Raw genomic sequence first — 21,757 nt, forward strand, 5'->3', positions numbered from 1 at the left:
AAGATAAATGAAAACAATTCTTTGAAATTTGTATGAAATTTCCTGGTATGTTTGAATGGCCACTTGTTCCTCTGAGGTAAAACTATGAACCTGAAAAAGCACCTGGGTGGGCAGTTTGGCAGAAAGCAAGGCTGCAGCAGATCTGGTGTTTGAGGGGATGAACTACAGAGCTTATCTTCCAGGTGCTCGAATGTGACCACATCTACACAGTGCTGACTGATTTTCTGGATGCCTACAAAAGAGATATCAATGAGTTCAAACAGAAATAAACAGTTTTATTAAAACAATATATGGTTCATTACATAAAGGTGATATATAAATACATATATACTGCAAATGTAAATATCCAATCCATTATCCAAATTATCCATATTTTTTGTCAAAATGTTATATATATATATTTTTTTCTTTTATGCATTTTATGTAACAAATAATATATATATATATATAGAGAGAGAGAGAGAGAGAGAGAGAGAGAGAGAGAAAGATAATTTATTTTTAAAAAACTGTATTTATATAAGATCATTAATAATTATACACATTATAGTTATTAGGGGAAAAGATGCCAAAAAGCTAGTGTATGACTCATTAAAAGAAATTTCACAGAACAGTTCATTCAAATAGTTGTACAAAAGTATTTTTACTGTGTTTCTGCAAAAAAATATTTTTACTGTGTTTCTGCATCTTCTGTTGTGTTTGTGAGCACAAATCATTAATACAGAATCTAAACAAAGTTTTATCAAGGATAACCCACAGCCCTAGTTATAATTTGTTCAGTTGAGATGTAGGAAGTTAACAAAACTGGTTACATGTAATATGTTTGTGTGCCCAGAATGTAACTACTAACTAATGTAACTAATGTAACTGTTTCCTGTCAGTCACTTCGACGGTGAGTTGATGAGTTGATGTACTCAACTAAGGGTCGTACTTGGGAGCCCCAAAAAACTCTGATATTTTGAGAAAAGGCCAATGAGAATTGGCGAATGGAATTTTTATACGCTACTCCCCCGAACATATGGGTATAAAAGGAGATGTCGTGCATCCACTCATTCAGGTTTGTTCTTCGGAGTTGAGTGGATGTCAATGAAGACAGATGCACATTCCATTCACCTCAACTTGCTGGTGTTACGGTCTCTCTGAGATAAGTGTAATGAGACACAGATAAGTGTAATGAGAGCTCCCTTGGGCACTTCAGCAATTAAAAGAGCAAGCTTTCCTCTAAAAGAGCAAAGCACTGGTGAAGGGCATCTTTCAAAACATATTTTTTGAGATGTGAACAGATATGTACAGGCTGCACATCACTGAAAACACTAAAAGCGCTCATATATTTTACCAACAAGTGGAAATTGGTTATTTTTGGGTTTTTCTGAGCAATTTCATTCTTCCGGGTTGAAAAGCAAAGTCGAAGCAACTTCACGGAATCTGAGGTAGAAGCATGCTTTCGTAGTGTGTGATTGGCTGCCGGCACAATTCTACATCAGCAGTTTCTGAGCACTTCTCTGCATTTATGCAAGTCTGTGTTTAATTGGTTGTTTTCTCCCCTCTACACTCCCACTTTTCCACAGCTTTACACGCCCATTTTTTGAGACTTTTTCAACTCTGAGGGTTGAACTACCAGACTAAAACATAGAGGGTTTCATTACATTTTAAAGATGCCTTTCCACCTGTGTGTTTCTGGGTGCGGTCGATATCTCTCTTCCTTGGATGGTCACGATCGCAGCCTCAAGTGTTTGGGTTGTACCCATGCTGAGACCGCTGCGTTCATGGATGGTTCATGTCCTTACTGTGAGAACAAGTCCATACGTTGCGGTCGACACTCTCTTTTCTGGTCAGAAATATTTTTCTGGTCACTTCAGTTGCTCCCTGTCCCTTTCTGCTATGCACAAGGATGTAGTGGCAAGCACTAAGGTTGACATAATACTCATTGTGCCCAGTTGAGTTCCTGGATGAGTTAGGTGGTTCGTCTCAGGGCGAACCTAATTTCTCATTTGGGGCTCTGGATGATGACGATCTGTTGATTGCAGCATCGGAGAGCGGGCTTATGCCTTCCGATACTGAGGACGCTGCGAACATCGGGCTAGAGTGGAGTTCTCCACCCTGTTCTGTGCGTTCGCAGCTGGATGATTGGTATCTGGGCTCGGAGGGCGACTCACAGCCGTGCCGTGATTGCGATTGCAGTTCATTTATGCCCACAAAACACAGCCACCTGGTGGAACCATCCCAGACTCCCGTCAAGGACCTGTAAGTTTACTTCCACAACGCCGAAGGCTTACAGTGCTGCTGGACAGGCTGTGTCAGCCCTGCATGCCATGACCATCCTGCAGGTCCATCAGGCCAAGTACTAAAAGAGCTTTATGAGGGTAGCTCTGTCTCTCTGGTGCCACTCGTACAGAGCTTGGATGCGTGGTTAGCACTCCCTAACCTGTTACGCAGGCTCATCAAGATAGTCAGACTTGGCTTTGCAATTCAGTTCACCAGGTGCCCGCCAAGGTTAAGCAGTGTCCTTTTTACTTCGGTGGTAGGTAAAGACACCCCATCCTCTTGGCGAAGGATGCAATAGAGCCTGTCCCTCTAACCAAGATGAAGAAAGGGTTTTGCAGCCCTTAAAAAAGGAGGTGGGTTACCACCAATCTTAGATCTTCGAGTTTTGAATTGGGCCCTGCACAAGCTCCTGTTCAAGATGTTAACACAGAAATGCATTTTGACATGCTTTCGCCATTAAGATCCTGTTGGTTGCGCCATATCGGCCAGCCAGGACTTGGTTTTCAGTGCTCACGTTCCTCACAACAGCTCCTCCCTGGGGAATTCCCCTGAGGAAGGACCTTCAGGGCACAATTTGGCACCAGTGCTAAGACCTCTGGAACCTCCACGTCTGGCCACTGGACGGGACACGGAAGACCTAAGTGAATTACCACTAGCGGTTCACTACCATCATTTGGGCCTGAGCTCCATCTATGAGGCGGCTCTATGCCTTGAAGTGGCGTCTGTTCGCGAACTGGTGTTCTTCCTTAGGTGAAGACCCACATAGTTGCGCAGTCGGGATGGTACTTTCCTTCCTGTTTGTGGCCTCCCTAGCGGTACATCACGATGCAATGGACGGAAACATGACCTAATCTTCAGACGAACTGGCTGATGAAGCCTGAACGTCCTTCTAACCTTTCAGCACCCTAAGGCAGTGAATTCATACTCATTGTACTTTTCAGGTCAACCTGTGTACTTGAGGCTAGGTGCTTTATATGTAGTGATTTCCTGACGTAATCCAATATGATGTATTTTCCATGGTACTGTTTCCCTGACGGTAAACCTGTGTCTTCCTCTGGGCAGAACTTTGCTAGGCCACCAGTCACTGTGTTTGTAGAGCTCCTCCCTTATCAGGTAGGACCTATCGAGACTTTTTCCCATGTGTGGCACTTCCCGGTCGGAAAGTCCATTTGATGTATTCTCCACATGTTAACCTCTCTTTGCGCAGGATGTGATCCCCGTAGTATTCTTTTTCCGAATAGTAAAACGAGTGCTTTCCCCAGTGCTATAATTTCTGGTCTGCACAGCTGTAAGTTAAAAAAAAAATAAGAAGAAAAGAGAAAAGTTCAAGAAATGGCTGAAGTGCACGTACATTGTGGTACAGGGGATGATGTTGCTTATGTGGGGCGATGGGAAGGTTAGGATGTTGCGAGTGCACTTGTTACCCGGCACGCAGTAGCTTACCAACATCTGCACCTCCAAAACCTCGTAACACGGTTCAGCTGGTTGTGGCTTTTTCCCTAGGGACCCCTAGTGTCAGTACATCAACACAACGTCGAAGTGACTGACAGATAAGGAACGTCTTGGTTACTTTATAACCTTAAGACGTTGTGTCCCTCCTGCCACAACACTGAACTACTCGCTGAAATGGACAGGACACTGTCTCGGCTCCTCAGCACAAACTTGAATGAGTGGATGCACACCATCTCAGGCGTGTGGCGTAAGCAAATTCCACTCGCCAATTCTCATTGGCCTTTTCTCAAAGTATCAGAGGTGTTTGGGGCTCCAAAGTGCGACCCCTAGTGTCAGTACATCCACACATAGTTTTGTTCCCTCCATCAGAGAATGGAGGTTACAACAGCAACCAAGACGTTACCTGTACCGCAGGTTACTGAGCAGGTAGATATGACAGTGGACCATCTGCCCTGAACAGCTCTCTCCACTGAAACAGCATCAAATGAGTAGTACTGGTATGTGATGTTTGGACTGGTGAGGTCTCCATACTCTTGCCCATATTTCCGAAACACCTTAAAAAATTACAAATAAACAGTTTTCGTTACAAGTAACAATGAATACTGAAGTCATATGCAGAAAGTCATAAACGATGAAGGTGCAGACACAAAGAAAGATGATAATTCAGATGCTGCACACCTGTATGTGGATCTTGTCTGTGACTGGTCCAGAAATAGTGAGCTCTTCGGTTTGAGGTTGGTGGTCAGGTGCGAGGTAGAGGTTATAGATTATGGGGCTCTTCTCCAGAGGTGAGGGGTATGTGATGCTTAGCCCTGGGCTTCCATCTCCAGACACCACATATTTATCATTTAATAACACCGCTGCGGGAAGGAGGGACATTTCTTTCATATAGTCTTTGAACTGTATTTATTATTTGGTTGAACATTATACTGTATTATAGGCATCAGTGTGTCTTTCAATGTATCAAATGCCAGAAAAAAGACAATACTTACAGATAGATACATATAAATTGGCCTTTTGTTAAAAGACATTTATTAAGCATTTGTTAATCTAAATAAATAAATTAACATTCAACAAGAATACATTAAATTTAACAAAAAGTGACAGTAAAGATGTAATATTAGAAAATATTTCTGTTTCAAATAAATGCTGTCCTTTCTTATTCATCAAAGAATCCTGAACAAAAATATTTCAAAGGAATATATTAAGCATTTGTTTTCGACGTTGATAATGAATGTTTCTTGAGCACCAAATCAGCATATTAGAATAATTTCTAAAGGAACATGTGACACTGAGTAAATTGTGAGATTTGTAATAATGTTTCAAAATATTACTGTTTTACTGTAGTTTTGAACACATAAATGCAGCTTTGGTGAACATCAGATATATATTTTAAAAATGCAAAAAACAACAACGACTCCAAACCTTTGAATGGGAGTGTGTATGAAGTCAATCCCCTTTTCTAACTTGGAATTTAGTTCTAATTAGTTCTAAAAAATTCTAAACTATTTAATCATGAAATATCCAGCTAAATTTAATTCCATCATACAATACAACTTCAACACCAAACTGTGTAAACAACAGTGTTTAGCCCTTCTTGCAGGATTCCCAACTGTACTCTGCTGTTGTGTAAACGTAGCTATACTCACCAAGGTGTGTAAAAACGGGTTTTGTGTTAATCACATGAACCTGAGAGGCCTTCATAGGAAGGGTGAGGAAAGTGACATACTCTTGAAAAGACAAAAGACAAAAAGAGGTTATTGTGCATATAGGAAAGCAAATAACTGGACAAATGGATATGCCTGAAAATGACCCCTACCTACCTCCAGCCTTTCCACCTGAATAGCTGTTTGAGATTAACTGGCAGGTGGAGCCATTTCCCCCACACACCCCACACACATCCTCCAACTTCCCAGAATGCATTACTCCATCACAGCCAAACAGCTAACCAGGGAAGTAAACCATATGAAGAAATTATACTTGTTAAATATTCATTCACTGCCCAATTTGAAAGTCAAAGTGGACAGAAACATATTTCAGTTTTAAAAAAAGTTAACTTTGTTTACGTTATGTGTGTGGCATTACCTGGCACTTTCCACCCAAGCAGGCAGAAATGGAACCACGTGGCACAGTGTTACCAGCTTCACACCGTGTCCCATCAATGAACTGAGACCCACGACTCACCATGAAGTCCTGCTCACGTGAGCGACACATCAGTTTACACTGAGCATCACCTGGAAGGGAGAGAAAGACATTAGAACAGAGAAAACAACAAAGGACAACTTCAACTGGAAGACCTTTACTAGGTTGACCTGAGGTGTAGCTGACGGCAGGTATCCAGGTGTAGACTGATCTGGAGTCTGTAGACACTGAAAGAGGCTGCTGGTCTGTGGCTGAGCACTGCTGAGACATGAATTCCAGCTGAGTCGACTCACAGGGCTGTAACAAACAACGGCAAGCCAGGTATGTCACCATGAATTTACTTGGTTTAATTTGTAACGTCATTTAAAGTTATGTCTTCAACTTTCTTGCACTAAAACAGTAGTAACATTTATTTGACAGTTTACATGAAAACTTTTCACCCTCTCTCGGACCATTAAACAGGTTGTTTTGGAACCAGGGTGATGCTAACTTCCAGGTTGGCATTCAAAATTGTGTCATCCTTGCAGTGCTCTACTAATGTTAATGACTTCAACATTAACGTAAAGTGTTAGAAAATCATCAAAATATGAAGTAAAATAATAGAGGAAACCTGTTTAACAATGCTCATACATCTACACAGAAAGAATAAATGCTATTTAGCAAATAATAAAACAAAAAGAAAGACAAAAATGCAGGCCAGCAAACATATATCCCTGCAGCCTCATGCCAATGTAGATGTAACCCTTAATTTGACTAACATGACCTATGGAGGCCCAAAGTAAACAGTAGCTATTACCTGCCGATTACAAAGTTCAGCTTCTAAGTCCTGTCCTTTACAGACGGAACCACCAAAGGCAGCCCTGAAACACAAAAACATCACTCTGAATACATATATCAGTGTGGGATCTAATATATAACCACAGCAAAAACTCATGCATAAATGAATGCACATGCACAATACTGTCACGTTGGATATGGCATACCAAATTTAGTATTTTTTTGTTTTGTTTAGTTTATAGCTGGTGTTTATATTGGTGTGGTATCTGAGTAGTTTTGTACCATATGCTCTTATTTCTAACACCAGCTGTCCCTGTCATATTCTCACTCTCACACCTGGGGTTATTGCACTGCCTCCTGCGAAATGTGATTCCTCCTCCGCATGTTCGAGAGCAGGGAGAGAATTCAGACCATGAAGACCATGAGCCGTGAACCATCATGGAGGAACCCAAAGTAGGAGACACACACCGACCCTTAAAACACCACTAAAGCCACACAGAAAGAGAACAGTAACACAGATCTGTATTTTTCATGTTCTGTGTTGTATAAAATGTTTAAAAAGATAAATTTAGGTGTTCTAAGAATGTAATCAAAATCCATTTTTAAATCTGCATGTAATATATTAAGACAGTCGGTATTTTTTTTTGTAATCTCAAACATATTCCAAAAAATATGAAAAAACACAAGGAAATATGAAGATGTATACGCATATTCATTCAATGTAAATAAGTGTTGGTCGTAGCAGTGTGTCACCTGACTAGGCCCACACTCTGTCCCGTCCAGGAGCGGAACAAGGAGACGTGTACATGAGCTACGGTCACGAGGGTTGATATGGCAGGACAGAACACGGCAGCTTGCCTTGAAGACACCAGAGAGAAAACAAAACGTCACCACAATTATCCTCAGTGGAATGTCCGGGTGAGATATGTATTGACAAAGTAAAAATTGCAGTCAAAATGTGATACAGATCCCTTATAAAGGTTTTAAAGTCTCTTATGCTCATCAAATCTGTATTTCTTTGATCAAAAATACAGTAAATGCAGTAATATTGTGAAATATTATTACAATTTAAATTTCTGTTTTCTATTTTATTATATTTTAAAATGCAATGTATTTCTTTAATGACAAAGCTGAATTTTCAGCATCACTACTCCAGTCTTCAGTGTCACATGATCCTTTAGAAATCATTCTGATATGCTGATTTGTTGCTCAATAAACATTTATTATTATTAATAATGTTGAAAATAGTTGTGCTGCTCTTAGTTTTTAGTTTAAACTCCCCCTTCTATGAATAGAAAGATACAGCATTTATTTGAAAATTATTTCTTTTATTATTTTTATTTATTTAGAATAAGTGGAAATGTATGTTCATGGGTGTGATGTAACCAAAGCCTACAAGGTATTTAAAAAAAAATAGCTGAGCTCTTAATTACACCCAAACTTCCTGTATCAATAGGAAACATGTCAACACAAAACAGAGAACTGCGTTGGTCAAGCGTTTTCAGGTCATTAAAGTGCTAGCATGGCAGTTAGCTCTTTGATGATTTACACTGATAAATGTCTTATGATGGTCATTCTTACTCACCATATCATCATCAGTGAAAGAACAAGCAGTGGCTGAGCTGCCGAACGCTATACGACACTGATCGTCCACTCCATAGAACAGACCAGGCCTCAAGTCCTGCACTGAACCACCCAGTACCGGCACATCCTTAACACACTCCGCCTTACCAGCACTATAGCAGACAATCAACACAGTCATGTTATAAAGAATGTCCTTATGATGAAGAATATTACAGAGGACTTAAATAACACTTTAATGATACCAAGGGCATGTTAGCCATGATAACTGGGAAAGGAGTACAGAGTGCATAAATATTATCTTTGGTAGGATTTTTTAATGTTTTTGAAATAATTATTTTATGCTCACCAAACCATTATTTATTTGATTAAAAAATACAGTACATTGTACCATTACTAACAATTTGAAATGTTATTACAATTTAGAAGAAATCATTCTAATATGAAACATTTCTTATCATTATCAATGTTGAAATCAGTTGTGCTGCTTATGCTTAATATGTTTGTGGAAACCGTAATACGTTTTTTTTTTATGAATAGAATGTTCAAAAGAACAGGATTTATTTGAAAGACAATTTTGTAAGAATACAAAAGACCTTACTGTCACTTTTAATCAATTTAACGCATCCTTGCTGAATAAAAGTATTATTTATTTACTAAATAAATATTACTGACCTGAAACCTTTGATTGGTAGGTTTAAAATGGGTTACTATAAAATACAATAAATAAAATAAAATAAATAAAACACTAAAATGAACCGGAACCAAAATGGTTCTCTGGACATTTTATTGGTGAATAGGTCAATTGGTGATGTTGATTCTTTTTATTTATTTATTATTATTTATGTTTTAAAGAAATTAATCCTAATTTTTTTTTTTTTTTTTTTTTTTTGAGATTCACTAATACAGAAGGGTCCAAACATCTGAGACATAAAAAAAATATATATCTGATCAGGAAATAAACCAATATTTTAGGAGGGTGTTTTCAACAACCAACATTCTAAAATTAATGTCCTATTAATTTTTTTTTATAAATGGTTAGATTGATAATACATTTTGTAGAGAAACCAATTACATTAAATTAGATTGGATTAAAATCCATTAAATAATGCAATAAAAAATGCATTAAAAGCACAATTGCAGCATTTTTAATATGGTCTTTTGGAGGCTGCATATGTTTGTGATGCAGAAATTGAGTGACACCTGAAGAAGTTGTGGAGCTGAGCCCTGCTGCACTGGGACCAGGTCAGATCGACACTGTTATAACCTCCGTCAGATGCCATCATAAAGCCACTAGAGCTGCATGTGTTGTCTATTCCATCATGATTTATGCCAAAACTGAAAAGACCATAATTTACAATAATTGTAACTTACATTTAAGCATGGCAGTATAACTCCATGAGAGTTTCATTGGAAATCAACTTTCTCAAGCTTACCTGTGGCCAATCTCATGAGCGATGGTGATGCCGAGATCAAAGCCTGTATCCTCTGTAATCACACAATTCCACCGAGTGGAACAAACTCCTCCCAGCTGAGTTACACCTCTCACAAGTTTATTCCCATTGGGTAACACCAGATCAAACCTTAATGATGTCAAAGAGAGTTACTAAAATGCAAGTTTGCAGAAACCCTTGATATTCTTGAGTTTAAGATATCTAACAGCTTGCTCCAAAAATGAGTTGAATTTAAGAGTTTTAGGCATTACTTTATAACATACATAAGGAAAGATCCATACTGTCTGCACTATATTAGTCCAAATTGCACAATAAAGAGGAGTTTAGTTAATAATGCTCTCTATGGTTTTTGACCACACCTGGTAATGTATAACAGCAGATCTGCATGTAAAGGGTTAGAGTCAGCATCAGGGTTGACCTTCTGACCCCACTCGCACACACTTTTTAGAGAAGAGGTGATGTTTTCAGAGATCTGGATGTCTGGCTGTGGATTAAAATAAACTGTATTGTCCATGTGGATTAATATAATGGCTGTTGTGTACAGCATTAGGTCAAACAGACATTGTTACCTTTGGCTCTGTGAGAATGACCATACGGACAAGATGAACTCTTATATTGGCACCGAGACTAACATCTCTCAGAAGCTCTGAGGCCTGCAAGTATTTGCAACAGAAAGTATTTAATATGCACTAATCCTATTCCATACCTTGAATATCAAATGTATTGTACATAAGCATATATTCAAATACAGTGTTGGGAAAGTTACTTTGGAAATGTAATAAGTAATACTTTTTAAAATGTAATAAGTAGTTTAACCATTTTAATTACTTTATTAATGTAACAGATTACTTTTTGATTACTTTTCTAATTTCCAGCACTGGAACGCATTTTTATCACTCGCCATGGTGGAAAACTAAAGCTTTCAGCAGCAATGTGGATTTGTAATTGACAGACGTGGTGCAACAAGACAGCCAATCAAAAGCATCAGAATAGCAACTGATATAAAAATTGTACATTTTCCACTGTTACAGTTACATTTATTTTTGTAATTAAATTACATAACTCTGTTACATGTAACTAGTTCCTCCCCAACACTGTTCACATACAATGTCTTGAAAACATAGATTAAACACACACATACGATGTTGAGGTTGGTTAGGATGTATCTCTCAGTGTCTTGCCTATGAACATCATAAACATCTGGACCCACCACCACTGCTAGCTCCAGATGTTTGACCTCTGACCCAAGAGGTGTCCTCCGTAACCTGAACTGACCTTAGATAGAAGCAGATAAAACTGAAGGAAATGATAATCCAAAATTGCATACTTTTTTCAAATAAAGGTTTCAGAGACAGTGACATTAGATTGTGTATGTATTTTTAATGTACTTACCCTGTAACTACATGGAACAAGCGGGTTACAAGCGCCACTTTCATTTACGGCCCGCAATGTCACATTTTTTTTTACATTAATAGCAATAGTTTTAGTTTCATTTGCCTTGAAACATGTAAGCCCAAACTAAAACATCTGCGCTTTTGATATAACAAAACTGTATAAATGCATAGATGTGTACCCTGTAATTTTTAAAAAGCCTATACAGTATGTATTGGTACACCATTATTACAAAAAGGTATGCAGTTTATGTTCTCGTTAAATTGCTCCCAAATGTAAGATTGTTGTATCATAAAAGTAGAATAAATACCCCTTAGTTCTATAATACTTATGTTATTTATATATATTATTATATTATTTGTTAATTCTCCTGGTTGTTACCCCTTTATTCCCAAAACATTACTTATTGTTCCCTTATACTTACATGATGTAAGTACTTTATAGGTACCGAAATTTACACTGTAAATTCATCTTAATTGCCCAATACTTTCCGGGCTGTAATCTAAAGGTTACCCATTATTTAATACTACACACTGTCGTGAAGGAATTACTTATTCAAAATAAGTACCTTCTCAAGAGACTGCAATAGAGAGTGTGCAATTTAGGACACAGCCCATGACTTGTTTCAATCCTCAAACAAATCGTTTGATTGGCATCTACTCTAATGTTAGTCTTTCTGTTTATTTTGGGCTGTATCCAGATCAGATGGAAGTGTCAGAAGAGATTGTGTCAACTAGACTCTCCCCTGTGAAGGCCTCATCGACACGACAGCCATCAGCACTGATTCTCAACAAACCCGTCTCCATACGGGCGTGACTCCGATCTTCAACCAGATGGAACTGGATAATATTCTGATTGTTCCAAACCAATCTGACTTCTGACCTGTAATGCTGCCTGAATCATAATCATACACTGTTCGGTTATTGGTCAGAGGAGAACTGGCCCCCGACTGAGCCTGGGTTCTCCCAAGGCTTTTTTCTCCATTCTGTCACCTGATGGAGTTTTGGTTCCTTGCCACACTGTCTGGCCTTTGGCTTGCTTAGTTGGGGACATTTAATTTTAATATTCAACAATATTATTCTGCCTGCATTGACACCATTATATGAGAACTGAACTGATATAGTCAAGAGAGGCTATATATATATATATATATATATATATATATATATATATATATATATATATATATATAAACTAAACTTTTTTACTACAAAAATGAACCATCACTGAATTTACTTAAGCTGGACTGTGACGCTATTTTCTTCTAGATTGTAAAAGGCGCTATATAAATAAAGGTGACTTGACTTGACTTGACTAAAGACAGTCACTTGTCACCACCTACTGGCGTAATGATGCAACCCGTTTGTTTAATACATTTATTACATTTAATATATCTCTATATTAAAGCAGATTTTTTTTAAACACTGTAAAAAACAAACAAACATGGCACTCATGGTGTATGACATTGAAAAAGATGAAAAGTGAAGTAGTGCCCTGCATGTGAATGAAGCTCAATTGCAAAATGTATTGCTGTGGACTGCAGGCTAGTGATAGGCTTATGTTCAGTGATATGGTAGTACACTGTGTGTATATATAACCAGTATATTGTTCACTCACTCTTGGGCTGTTTAAGATGTGTCCTCACTGGTAATGTGTGGGTTAATAGCAGGTGAGGTACACCAGAAGGTAAATCCATAGTAAGATCCTTCAGATGGTCTATGTGTTTTTGAAGCACTGGGCGAATGCACAGCCTCCTCTCCCCTGACTGAATCAGACCTTGCTGAGGACAAAATTAGATTAAAATTAGTATACTACAGTAGGCTATATCTAGCCACAAATACTGTATATGGGACAAACATTGAGCATAGTAAAAAAAAAAATCGTACTAATTTGCCATGGCAGACAGGGAGAAGAGTTCTTGTATGTGCTGGTCTCAGTAACTTCAGTTGCTCGCAGCACATGTCCTCCCTCTTCTTCACCACACTGACCGTTGAGTTGATCACCATCTCCAGACTTGTGGGACAGGACACTGGTTGTTCATCTCTGTGCTGGCCCAACTCAAATATCTCTCCTTCGGTCTGAAACGAGCACCTCCACAGCCCTCCGAAAGACTCATTCCTCAAGCAATTCACCCACACCAGCTCAAAGTGAGGCACTGAGGAGAACAAACTACTAATGTCAAGGTACATGTTTAGTTTAAATGTACTGACTTTTTCAAGTCTTTTAAAACCTCTAATGTGTATGTATGAACCTAATAACCTATCTGTAAACCTTTTGACTCCTTATTCGTGATCACTACTTCACAATATCTGAATCAGACTCACCTGATTTAGTGGAAATAGTATCAAAATAATAAAATAAATCTTGAGGTTTCAGTGAGTCTAAAAAATCCTGAGAAGAAAAAGACAAAATACAATTCGATTTTGAACAAAACAATACCATTAAAAAAAATACTGTAAAAGGATGGCAACAAGCAACGGTCAAATCCTTTAATAAAATGTATTAAAAAAATATTAATTTACACTACTGTTTACACAACTTTCTATTCATCAAAGAATCCTGAAATGATCACCGTTTCAACAAAAAATATTAAGCAGCTCAACTGTTTTCAACATTGATAAAAAATGTGTTTTTTTTGTTTGTTTTTATCAGCAAATCAGCTATTAGAATAATTTCTGAAGAATCATGTGACACTGGCTGCTGAAACAGACACTTGAAATTATTTTATAATATTTCTTAATATTACTGTTTTAACTGTATGTTTGATGAAGAAATGAAGCCTTGGTCACCATAAGAGACTTTTTTCAAAAACATTACAAATATTACTGATCCCAAACTTTTAAAAGGAAGTGCCCCTTCTTCATGTACCTTTATTACTTTATTGTTTTATTATGTTAATGACAACAGTGAGTGAAATTCCTTGTACATTTGGACTAAAATATTTTCTAAAATTGGTAAACATCCTGAAATAGGTCATAAATTTGCCTTTTTCCAAGCTAAAAAGCACTTACCTTCTGCAAAGTGCATTGTGAAATCAGTAGAGCTGTTGTTTTTAACAAGCCAGGAACTAGAAAAACGCAGATCAGAGTCCTCATGTTTGACCACATCTTGAAGCACAGGACTTAACAAATGTAGCTGAACCAGGCAGGATTTAATAGTGACCAGTCTACCATACCACCGCAATTCTGACTGACAAACGTTTGAAGCTGATTGAAAATGTCCTGTTCATAGACCAATGTCTCACATTCTGCTTGTTTAGAAAAGTTAAACAAGAAAGGTTATTGATCAGCATGGAGAAGCCCCACTGAAGCACTGAGTTGATGAATGACAGACGATATTTGTTGACACACCATGATCTGTGTAGAAGGTAACAAGCTGTGATGTGGTTGGCTCACTGTTGATGCCTGTTTTATTGATTTGTGACATTGCCAGAAAACTGGAAGAGAATTCTCATGTGTGAACAAATTAAAAATCACACTATGGAACATGATGTTGAACTAGTCAAGGAGGGTGGACACTGCATTAAATAAATACTTTAAAAACCAATAGTCAATTTATCAAATTACTTGATCATATTCAGAAGCTGTTTAAACTTTCTGAGACAATGATTTTCAGTGTTGTCAAACATATCATTTTAATAATTAGAAATCGAGCCTTACTTTGAGGCATAATAATTAGTAATTAGGGTCCAAGCCCTAGAAGAGTGAAGCCCTACAGGTTATTGAAAACCTGAAATCTTTGTTACATTACATAGCATGTATATGTATGAACCACGGTACACATATATCATCGAGCCGGACAACTTCCGAGCTGCAAGTTTGAAATTTTTTTTTTATTTTTATTTTTTATATACTCAGAGTGAATTCATCCAATCTCAACCAAACTCAGTCAGCATGAAGCCAACACATCGAGGATGCTGAATTAAGAGCAGATTTTTGATATCTCAAACGGTTTAGCCATGGAGTTGAAATGACTTTATGGTGAAAAAAGGATAACAGGAAGTGTGTTATAACTTTAGCATACTGTCATGATATTGAGCTGACAACATGATGATGAACTCAGAGTCTCTTTTATTCAATATACGCAATTGTCGAACAAACTACTTACATCAGCATGGTAGTTATTATCACCTAGCCCAACACGTAATCCTGAAACTTTGCAGGCTTTTACTTCTTTACCAGCAAGAGTTCTCTTGCAGGTGGGTGTACGTGTGTGTGGTGTGATGAGAGGTGAGGTATTAGACCCATTCATAGAGTTTGAAGTTAAATCAGTCTCAAGAGAGGGTCCATCAGTTAATTCACTGTTTCCATGTACAATCTGTCTGTCGGGTGTTTCAGGTGTTTCTGTCGTCTCAGGAACACTCTGGATGTGTCTCCGGTTCTTTCCGATGAGAGATTGTACCTTCTTTTGTTTGTACAATGTATGACCTGAGTTCAGAAGCTTTTTCGATGACCGTTGCAGATGTTTTCCATCCTTTTTCTCCATCCAACTTGACTTTCACGCTTTGTCCTGGATGTAAGTCGGGTAAACTACGTGCTGAGTAGCGTCGGTTGTAGAAGTATTGGTAAGCCTGCTTGGTTTGTTTATCCTTCCTTCTGACTTGTTCATAGTCATTTGGACTTGGTAGAAGGTTATTTGGCAGCATCGGAACCGTTGTTCTGATGGCGTCCATAAGTTGAGCTGGGCTTAGCCCAGTAGCACTGATAGGTGTAGAACGATAGCTCATAAGAGCTCTGGCTGTCTGAGCATCCACTTGCAATAGCAACACTCCTTTCGGTGGCACTATTAGCCTGCGGATAATGAGGGCTGGACATAGTGTGAGTGAAATTGTATGTTGTTTTAAACTCTGCAAACTCAGTGGCCGTGAACTGAGTGGCATTGTCTGTCACAAGTTCATATGGGATCCCCAATCGAATAAACATTTTTTTCAGATGTGTGACCTACTGGCTTGTGATGGCTTGTAGTTGAGCAATCTCAATATCACAAGAATAATAGTCCACAACTATTCGGTATTTCTTGCCATTTAGTTCACAGATGTCAGCCGCAATCTTTTGCCATGGACCGCTGGGAAGGGATGTAACCATCAGAGGCTCTCTCTTTTGTGTGGGCTTGTTGACTTGGCAAAACTCACACGTCTCGACTATTTTTGTGATGTTCTTGCCAATACCATGCAGGCCACCATACCGACATGTTAGCTCTTTCCTTGCATTTAGTGAGACCTTGATGACCTGTGTGAAGCTGACGTAACACCTCATGTCTCTGTGAACCTGGAATCACTATTCTGTCCTTATACAGCAAAAGTCCTCCAATTTCAGATAGATGAGCTCTGACAGTGTGAAACTCGTGGAGTGAGTGTGACAGTGTGCCAGCCTTGGTGAATGTACTTACAAACTGACTGAAGATTTAAAGGCACACTATGCAGTTTCCGTTTTTCTCAAACAGTGAACCCTGGAGCTGCTGTGGAGTACTTGTATTTAACGTTACTGTCGTAAATACCACTCACGCAGAGCCGTCTCTGCACTCTTCCGTGTGACTCTACCATGATTCATGTCTGAAATGCGTGTTAGTGTCTTCCAGAGGCTGCTTCATATGTTGTTGATGTATGTGACGTTGTGCCGTAAAGCAAGGCGAAGCACTGCTACATGGGCGGAGTGATTAGCTCGCAACACCTGAGAGGTCCCGTGGTGAGGAGCAGAGAGTTCGCTCAGAGTTGGTGTAAATCATTCCGCCGAAGTAGCAGTGCTTCGCCTTCTGAGAATATAGTTCCCAGTATGTATACGTTTAGAAGATGGCTGTGTCACATGTGACCTTGTTATTTGTATACGATGTGACTTTTCAAATCAAAACATGTAAATAGGAAAGTGTTGGTTTTATTTTGTCACTAATTGGGAGCAGTATGCTAGCTAGAGCATTTACCTCCAGTCTTTGTGTCTTTGGGAGGGAGGGAGGGGACTCAGGAGGAGGACGGAGAGTAGGTGAAGGGCAGACCAAAGGCAGAAGGGACCAGGGTGGAGCAAACGGTGTAGGCGGCCATTCTTTAATGTCTGTATTTGATATCTTAATGCAGTAACAGTGCTTGCTTATTTAGCCCGGCTTCCAGAAATGAAATAGGGACTTGTTTTGTGTTTGAGAAAGGTCTTCAACATGTTCAAACATATAGGGGTCATTGAAGCCAATAGTTTAAGGGACCATTTCTTTGTTAAAGCCTTACTTTCCAGTTAGACTAAAGTGTAGCTCTCCTTGAGAGAAAGAACGCATTATCTTGTTGTTTTGAGAGGACTCTCCTGTTTATAGTTAGAGCCTGGCCAAATCCAACCTTGAGGAAGCTGTGTTAGTCTTTTTGGTTACCGGTTAAGGAACCACTGGCATTATTGGAGATTGACTGAGTTGTTATTCTGGACGTGCTGGCTCCCAGTTACCTAAATGTCTTTCTGTTCCCCTCCAACAGAACTCCCGAATTGAAAATATTTTGCCAGTGTGTATTCCGTGTTTATGAAATAAAGAAAGTGAAAGTTCAACACAGCTCACTTGAGAGAACAGGCTTAAGAAATTATTATTCTGTACCTTTGTATTAACTGAAGTATCATTTCATTTCCAGTATAATAAAAACCGTTCCATGTCATCAGATTCACCCAAGTAGAAAAAAGACAACAACAACTTTCTTATAAAATGCCCTTTTAAAGTAGGCTAACACTTTGCAAAACAATCATGGGGGTGGAGCTTTAAGTCCCTCATCGGGAATCTGTTGATAAACCAGTTCATCAGGTTAATCAGTACAGACACCGGGAGTAAATGCACAAGAACAGACATAAAATGCTTAAAGATTCATTATTGTTATAAAAAGCAGAGAACTGAGAAACTAAAAACTAAGAAAAAAGGAGATTGAGAGTGAGAAAAGAGGAGTGACAGAAAGACATTGAAGCAAACTTCAAGAACTTCAGTCTATGGAGACAGGAGAGGACTCAGATCGTCATGAGAGTGAGTTTTCGTAATGTCGTACATTTAATACAAATTTTAAACAAACCTTATATAACAAACATACTTTATATGTTTATATGTACAAGTTTCCATTTTCACTCTGCAATGCTGGGAAACCTTGTCAAAATATGAAGGAATGTAATCTGATAGCAAACTCAAAACAACAATGCAAGGCAAAGTCCCACATTGACTGTCTATGTACGTCTAAAAGGCTTTCAAAATAAAAACTACAAACCACATGTACATGAAAAATTCACAATCTATATATTTAACTAGACATTTGAAATATGATGATCAATCTTAATTCATTTTCGCTGTTAACTGCAAGTGATAATTAATGATTCCTTTATTTTCTCTTGTAGATTGTCCAGCTCTTCCAGAAATAAAGGTCATTATAATAGGTAGTAAAGCAGAGTACAAATGCAATGCAGCAAATACTATTATTGATAAGAAGGAGTGTAAAGTGGGAAAAGAGATAGTTGAGAATAAGAAGATACACGGGACGAATCAGGGCAGGTCTGTCACTTTAGTAATGACACCAGGATGGTGGAAAAGCTTCCCACTGGCTGAGAGTGCAAAATACATACAGATGGAGATTGTGCACAGTTTAAAACTGTGTCCTGCTCCACATGCCTTCCTTTTAGTCATCAATCTACACACACCATTCACAGACATGCACCTAAACAGTGTGGTTGAACACATGGAGATTCTGGGTGAGCAGATCTGGAATCACACCATCGTTCTGCTCATGTATAACAACAAAGAGCAAAGACATGCAGATACAGAACAGCTAATTAAGAGAGCAGGGAAAGAGCTTGATTTTGTAATAAAGAAGTGTGAAAATAGAGTGCATGTCTTCAATTATACTGACAGAAGGGGGATAAATGTAGAAAAACTGTTTCATGAGATAGAAATCTTGGTAGCTAAGCATGAAGGACAATGCTTTCAAATTGACTGTCGATTGCTTGAGGATATGGAGGAAAAGAGAAGGACTGTGAAGAAACAAGCAGAGGAGAGAGAGAAAAAAACATTGCAAACCATGAATGAATATTTAACAGGTATTGTGCATATATGAACTTTTTTTATTATTATTTTTACAATTAATAGAAGATACATAATTATGTATGCAATATAACCAACTCAACTCTCTATTTTTTCTGCAGAGAAAAGTTGTGATTTTCCAGAGTTAAGGATTGTCTTGATGGGTGGAAAAAATTCTGGGAAGACCTCAGTCATGAACATTATCCTGAAAAATAAACAAGACGTCAGCTGGTCTAAAAAGTGTGTGATGAGTGAAGGAGAGGTTGACAATAGAAAAGTCATTTTAATTGACACTCCTGGATGGTGGCCGTACGCGTCAGTACATGAGACACCAGAGTCAATCCAGCAGGAGATCAAGGCAAGTGCTACTATGTGTCCACCAGGACCTCATGCAGTTTTGCTGGTTCTGCGGTCTGGTGCCGCCTTTAGTAAGGCACATAGGAGGTCTGTCAAGGAGCACATGAAACTCCTGGGTCGAAATGTCTGGAAATCCTGTATAGTGGTGTTCAGCAGGGGCGAATGGATGGGGACCCCAATTATTGAAGAGCACATTGAGAGTGAAGGAGAGAATCTACAGTGGCTGATCAATAAATGTGGAAACAGGTATCACGTACTAAACAACATGGAGCAGGATGATGGAAAACAGGTCAGAGAGTTGATGGAGAAAGTGGAGATGATGGCCAGAGTGAACACTGAGCAGACACCTGTGGAAGAAGAAATGGTGGACATTGACAGTGACAGTGGATGGGAATCTAACACGTCAGACCAAGACATGTTAGGGAGAAGAAGCGCTGATATAGTTCCACCTGAGAGTAAGTAACCTGACAAAGTCCTTGTAGAACAATGATTTGATTACTGTCAGTCAATATAACATTTTTATACAAGATTTTATAAATATCGGTTTTCTTCCTATAGTGCTTATGGACTATATCGACAATATGGACACGGAGTGTGACTACTGGCAATTGCCAGACTTTTCAGAGGACATTTCGGAGCGTGTCAAACAAAACTAATATCACTGATGGCTTGAAGAAGAAAATACAGAAAACGGAAAGAGAAAAATAAAGAAAACAATAACATTGCATGCAATCATATATTTCATACTCATGATAATAATGAGAGCAAATTTACTTGCAAATTTAAAAATGTTTTTAACCCTTTAACTGCCCCACCAAGAAAAAGGCATTTGAAAAAAATGTTGTTTGCATTTCTGATCTCCGTATGTTGCTAGTAACCACACTCAATGTTTTTTTTTTTTTTTTTAACACATCCCATCATTTTTAAAATATCGACCTCTAACAAATGGTTATGTCACTTAAAGGTAAAAAATGTAAAAGTACCAGAATTCATACACATACTATGAAAATCAGAAAATATTAACTATAATACTAATTTATTTAAAAACATAATCAAAATAAAATATTTTTGTATATTGAATCTTCTATTTTTTTTAAAGTATGCCATTAAATACATTCGTTCTGCATTCAAAAACTAAAAAAAACTAAATAGCTAAAGATAGTAATATAATGGCATTTTAGGCTTTTATGTTTCAAGAAACACGCCGTCAAGTGTGGCAGAGCAACAGGATTTTTATTTTCTTTGCCCATCATCATTTATGATCAAAACCTTTTCTAATCTTGAACAAAACACATATTGTCAGAAAGGTCAGAGTCTCAAGGTTCCATATTTTGTGACAGAAGTGATATTTGGACAGAAATGTATTACATTTGTTATGGCAGAATGCATACAATAAAAAATTAAATGGAATGTATGTCACCCGGTGGCTATTTTTGGTAATACGCATAAACAAAATCTCATGGGAACTTCAATTTTTGTGATATCAACTTCAAATTTGGAACACAACTTGGTTAGATATATGGCTTTGATTGTTTAGTAATTTTATAGTAAAAAAATATTTTGTAAAATATAATATATGTAAAATACTGTAAATATCAGCTCAACCTGTCAGTTCTACTCATATTGTTGTAATATTAATCACTATTATACAAAGTTATTGTGACTGATAATATACATTATCTAATACACTCCAATACTGGAGTGCTAGAAATTTATTTTATTTGCTCTTTCATTTTTCATTTTCACAACAAAGCTTGATTGTATTCTGCAAAATCTACAAACTTATTTATTTGCATAATGCCTATCATGACTGTGTTTCTTCATCCTTCATGATTCACATTCTCAATTAACTGTTCTAATACTTATTATTGTCTGTTTTATTCAGTCCTATTCAATTCTTTTGCCCTGATGTATCTGAATCTGCTCAAATTAATAAAATAACTGCTATGAATAAAAACATACCTTGAGTAAGGGAATGAGTTTATGCACATATGTACAATAGTGTCCTAATATCACCAATAAGACTGGACATTTTCTGAAACCCTCATCACTTTTTAATGGAAATTTTCATGAGGCTGATTAACCAGATTAATGTATCAAATACGTAAGAACAAACAGAAAATGACTCTCAGATCCTTGAAACATGCACAGAAATATTTGAAATATATTTTTTAATGTATTACACCGTGAAAGATGAAGGAAAGGTGAAAGAAAAATACTTTTTTCAGAAGACTTTTCGCATAAAATCAAGATCACTGATGGCTTGCAGAGGTACAATAAACAGAAGTAGAAAAATAAAGAAAGCAAGAGCATTGTATGCA

The 21,757-nt window shown here is 37.8% G+C and overlaps 2 protein-coding genes and 1 long non-coding RNA gene across 3 annotated transcripts in view; 2 read left to right on the forward strand and 1 right to left on the reverse strand.

Moving 5' to 3' along the window:
• adamts13 (ADAM metallopeptidase with thrombospondin type 1 motif, 13) overlaps positions 1-14,313 on the reverse strand; it is a 27,363-nt gene extending 13,050 nt beyond the window's left edge. The window contains exons 1-20 of the mRNA XM_084388424.1: positions 14,072-14,313; positions 13,385-13,451; positions 12,947-13,215; positions 12,678-12,840; positions 10,810-10,943; positions 10,238-10,321; positions 10,028-10,152; positions 9,651-9,797; positions 9,418-9,552; positions 8,219-8,369; positions 7,387-7,491; positions 6,970-7,118; positions 6,653-6,716; positions 6,027-6,153; positions 5,800-5,948; positions 5,538-5,658; positions 5,364-5,444; positions 4,393-4,574; positions 4,118-4,268; positions 103-232 (exon numbers count right to left, since the gene is read on the reverse strand). Of these exons, the coding sequence (XP_084244550.1) occupies positions 103-232; positions 4,118-4,268; positions 4,393-4,574; positions 5,364-5,444; positions 5,538-5,658; positions 5,800-5,948; positions 6,027-6,153; positions 6,653-6,716; positions 6,970-7,118; positions 7,387-7,491; positions 8,219-8,369; positions 9,418-9,552; positions 9,651-9,797; positions 10,028-10,152; positions 10,238-10,321; positions 10,810-10,943; positions 12,678-12,840; positions 12,947-13,215; positions 13,385-13,451; positions 14,072-14,167 (2,630 nt within the window). The 5' untranslated portion in view covers positions 14,168-14,313. The remainder of the gene's footprint in view (positions 1-102; positions 233-4,117; positions 4,269-4,392; positions 4,575-5,363; positions 5,445-5,537; positions 5,659-5,799; positions 5,949-6,026; positions 6,154-6,652; positions 6,717-6,969; positions 7,119-7,386; positions 7,492-8,218; positions 8,370-9,417; positions 9,553-9,650; positions 9,798-10,027; positions 10,153-10,237; positions 10,322-10,809; positions 10,944-12,677; positions 12,841-12,946; positions 13,216-13,384; positions 13,452-14,071) is intronic.
• LOC311277937 lies at positions 6,063-7,552 on the forward strand. Its single transcript, XR_014625355.1, has 3 exons — positions 6,063-6,177; positions 7,030-7,086; positions 7,417-7,552. It is a non-coding gene; the product is annotated as an uncharacterized lncRNA (long non-coding RNA).
• A 3,519-nt stretch (positions 14,314-17,832) lies between the features above and the next one.
• On the forward strand, positions 17,833-21,385 carry LOC311278087 (GTPase IMAP family member 8-like). The gene is made up of 4 exons (XM_084388668.1): positions 17,833-18,038; positions 18,401-19,096; positions 19,202-19,891; positions 19,995-21,385. The coding sequence occupies exons 1-4, from the start codon at positions 18,005-18,007 to the stop codon at positions 20,090-20,092; spliced, it is 1,518 nt and encodes a 505-aa protein (XP_084244794.1). The 5' UTR covers positions 17,833-18,004; the 3' UTR covers positions 20,093-21,385.
• The last annotated feature ends 372 nt before the right edge of the window (positions 21,386-21,757 follow it).

The sequence above is a fragment of the Rutilus rutilus genome (genome assembly GCF_951802725.1).
Source record: "Rutilus rutilus genome assembly, chromosome: 19".
Taxonomy (NCBI): domain Eukaryota; kingdom Metazoa; phylum Chordata; class Actinopteri; order Cypriniformes; family Leuciscidae; genus Rutilus; species Rutilus rutilus.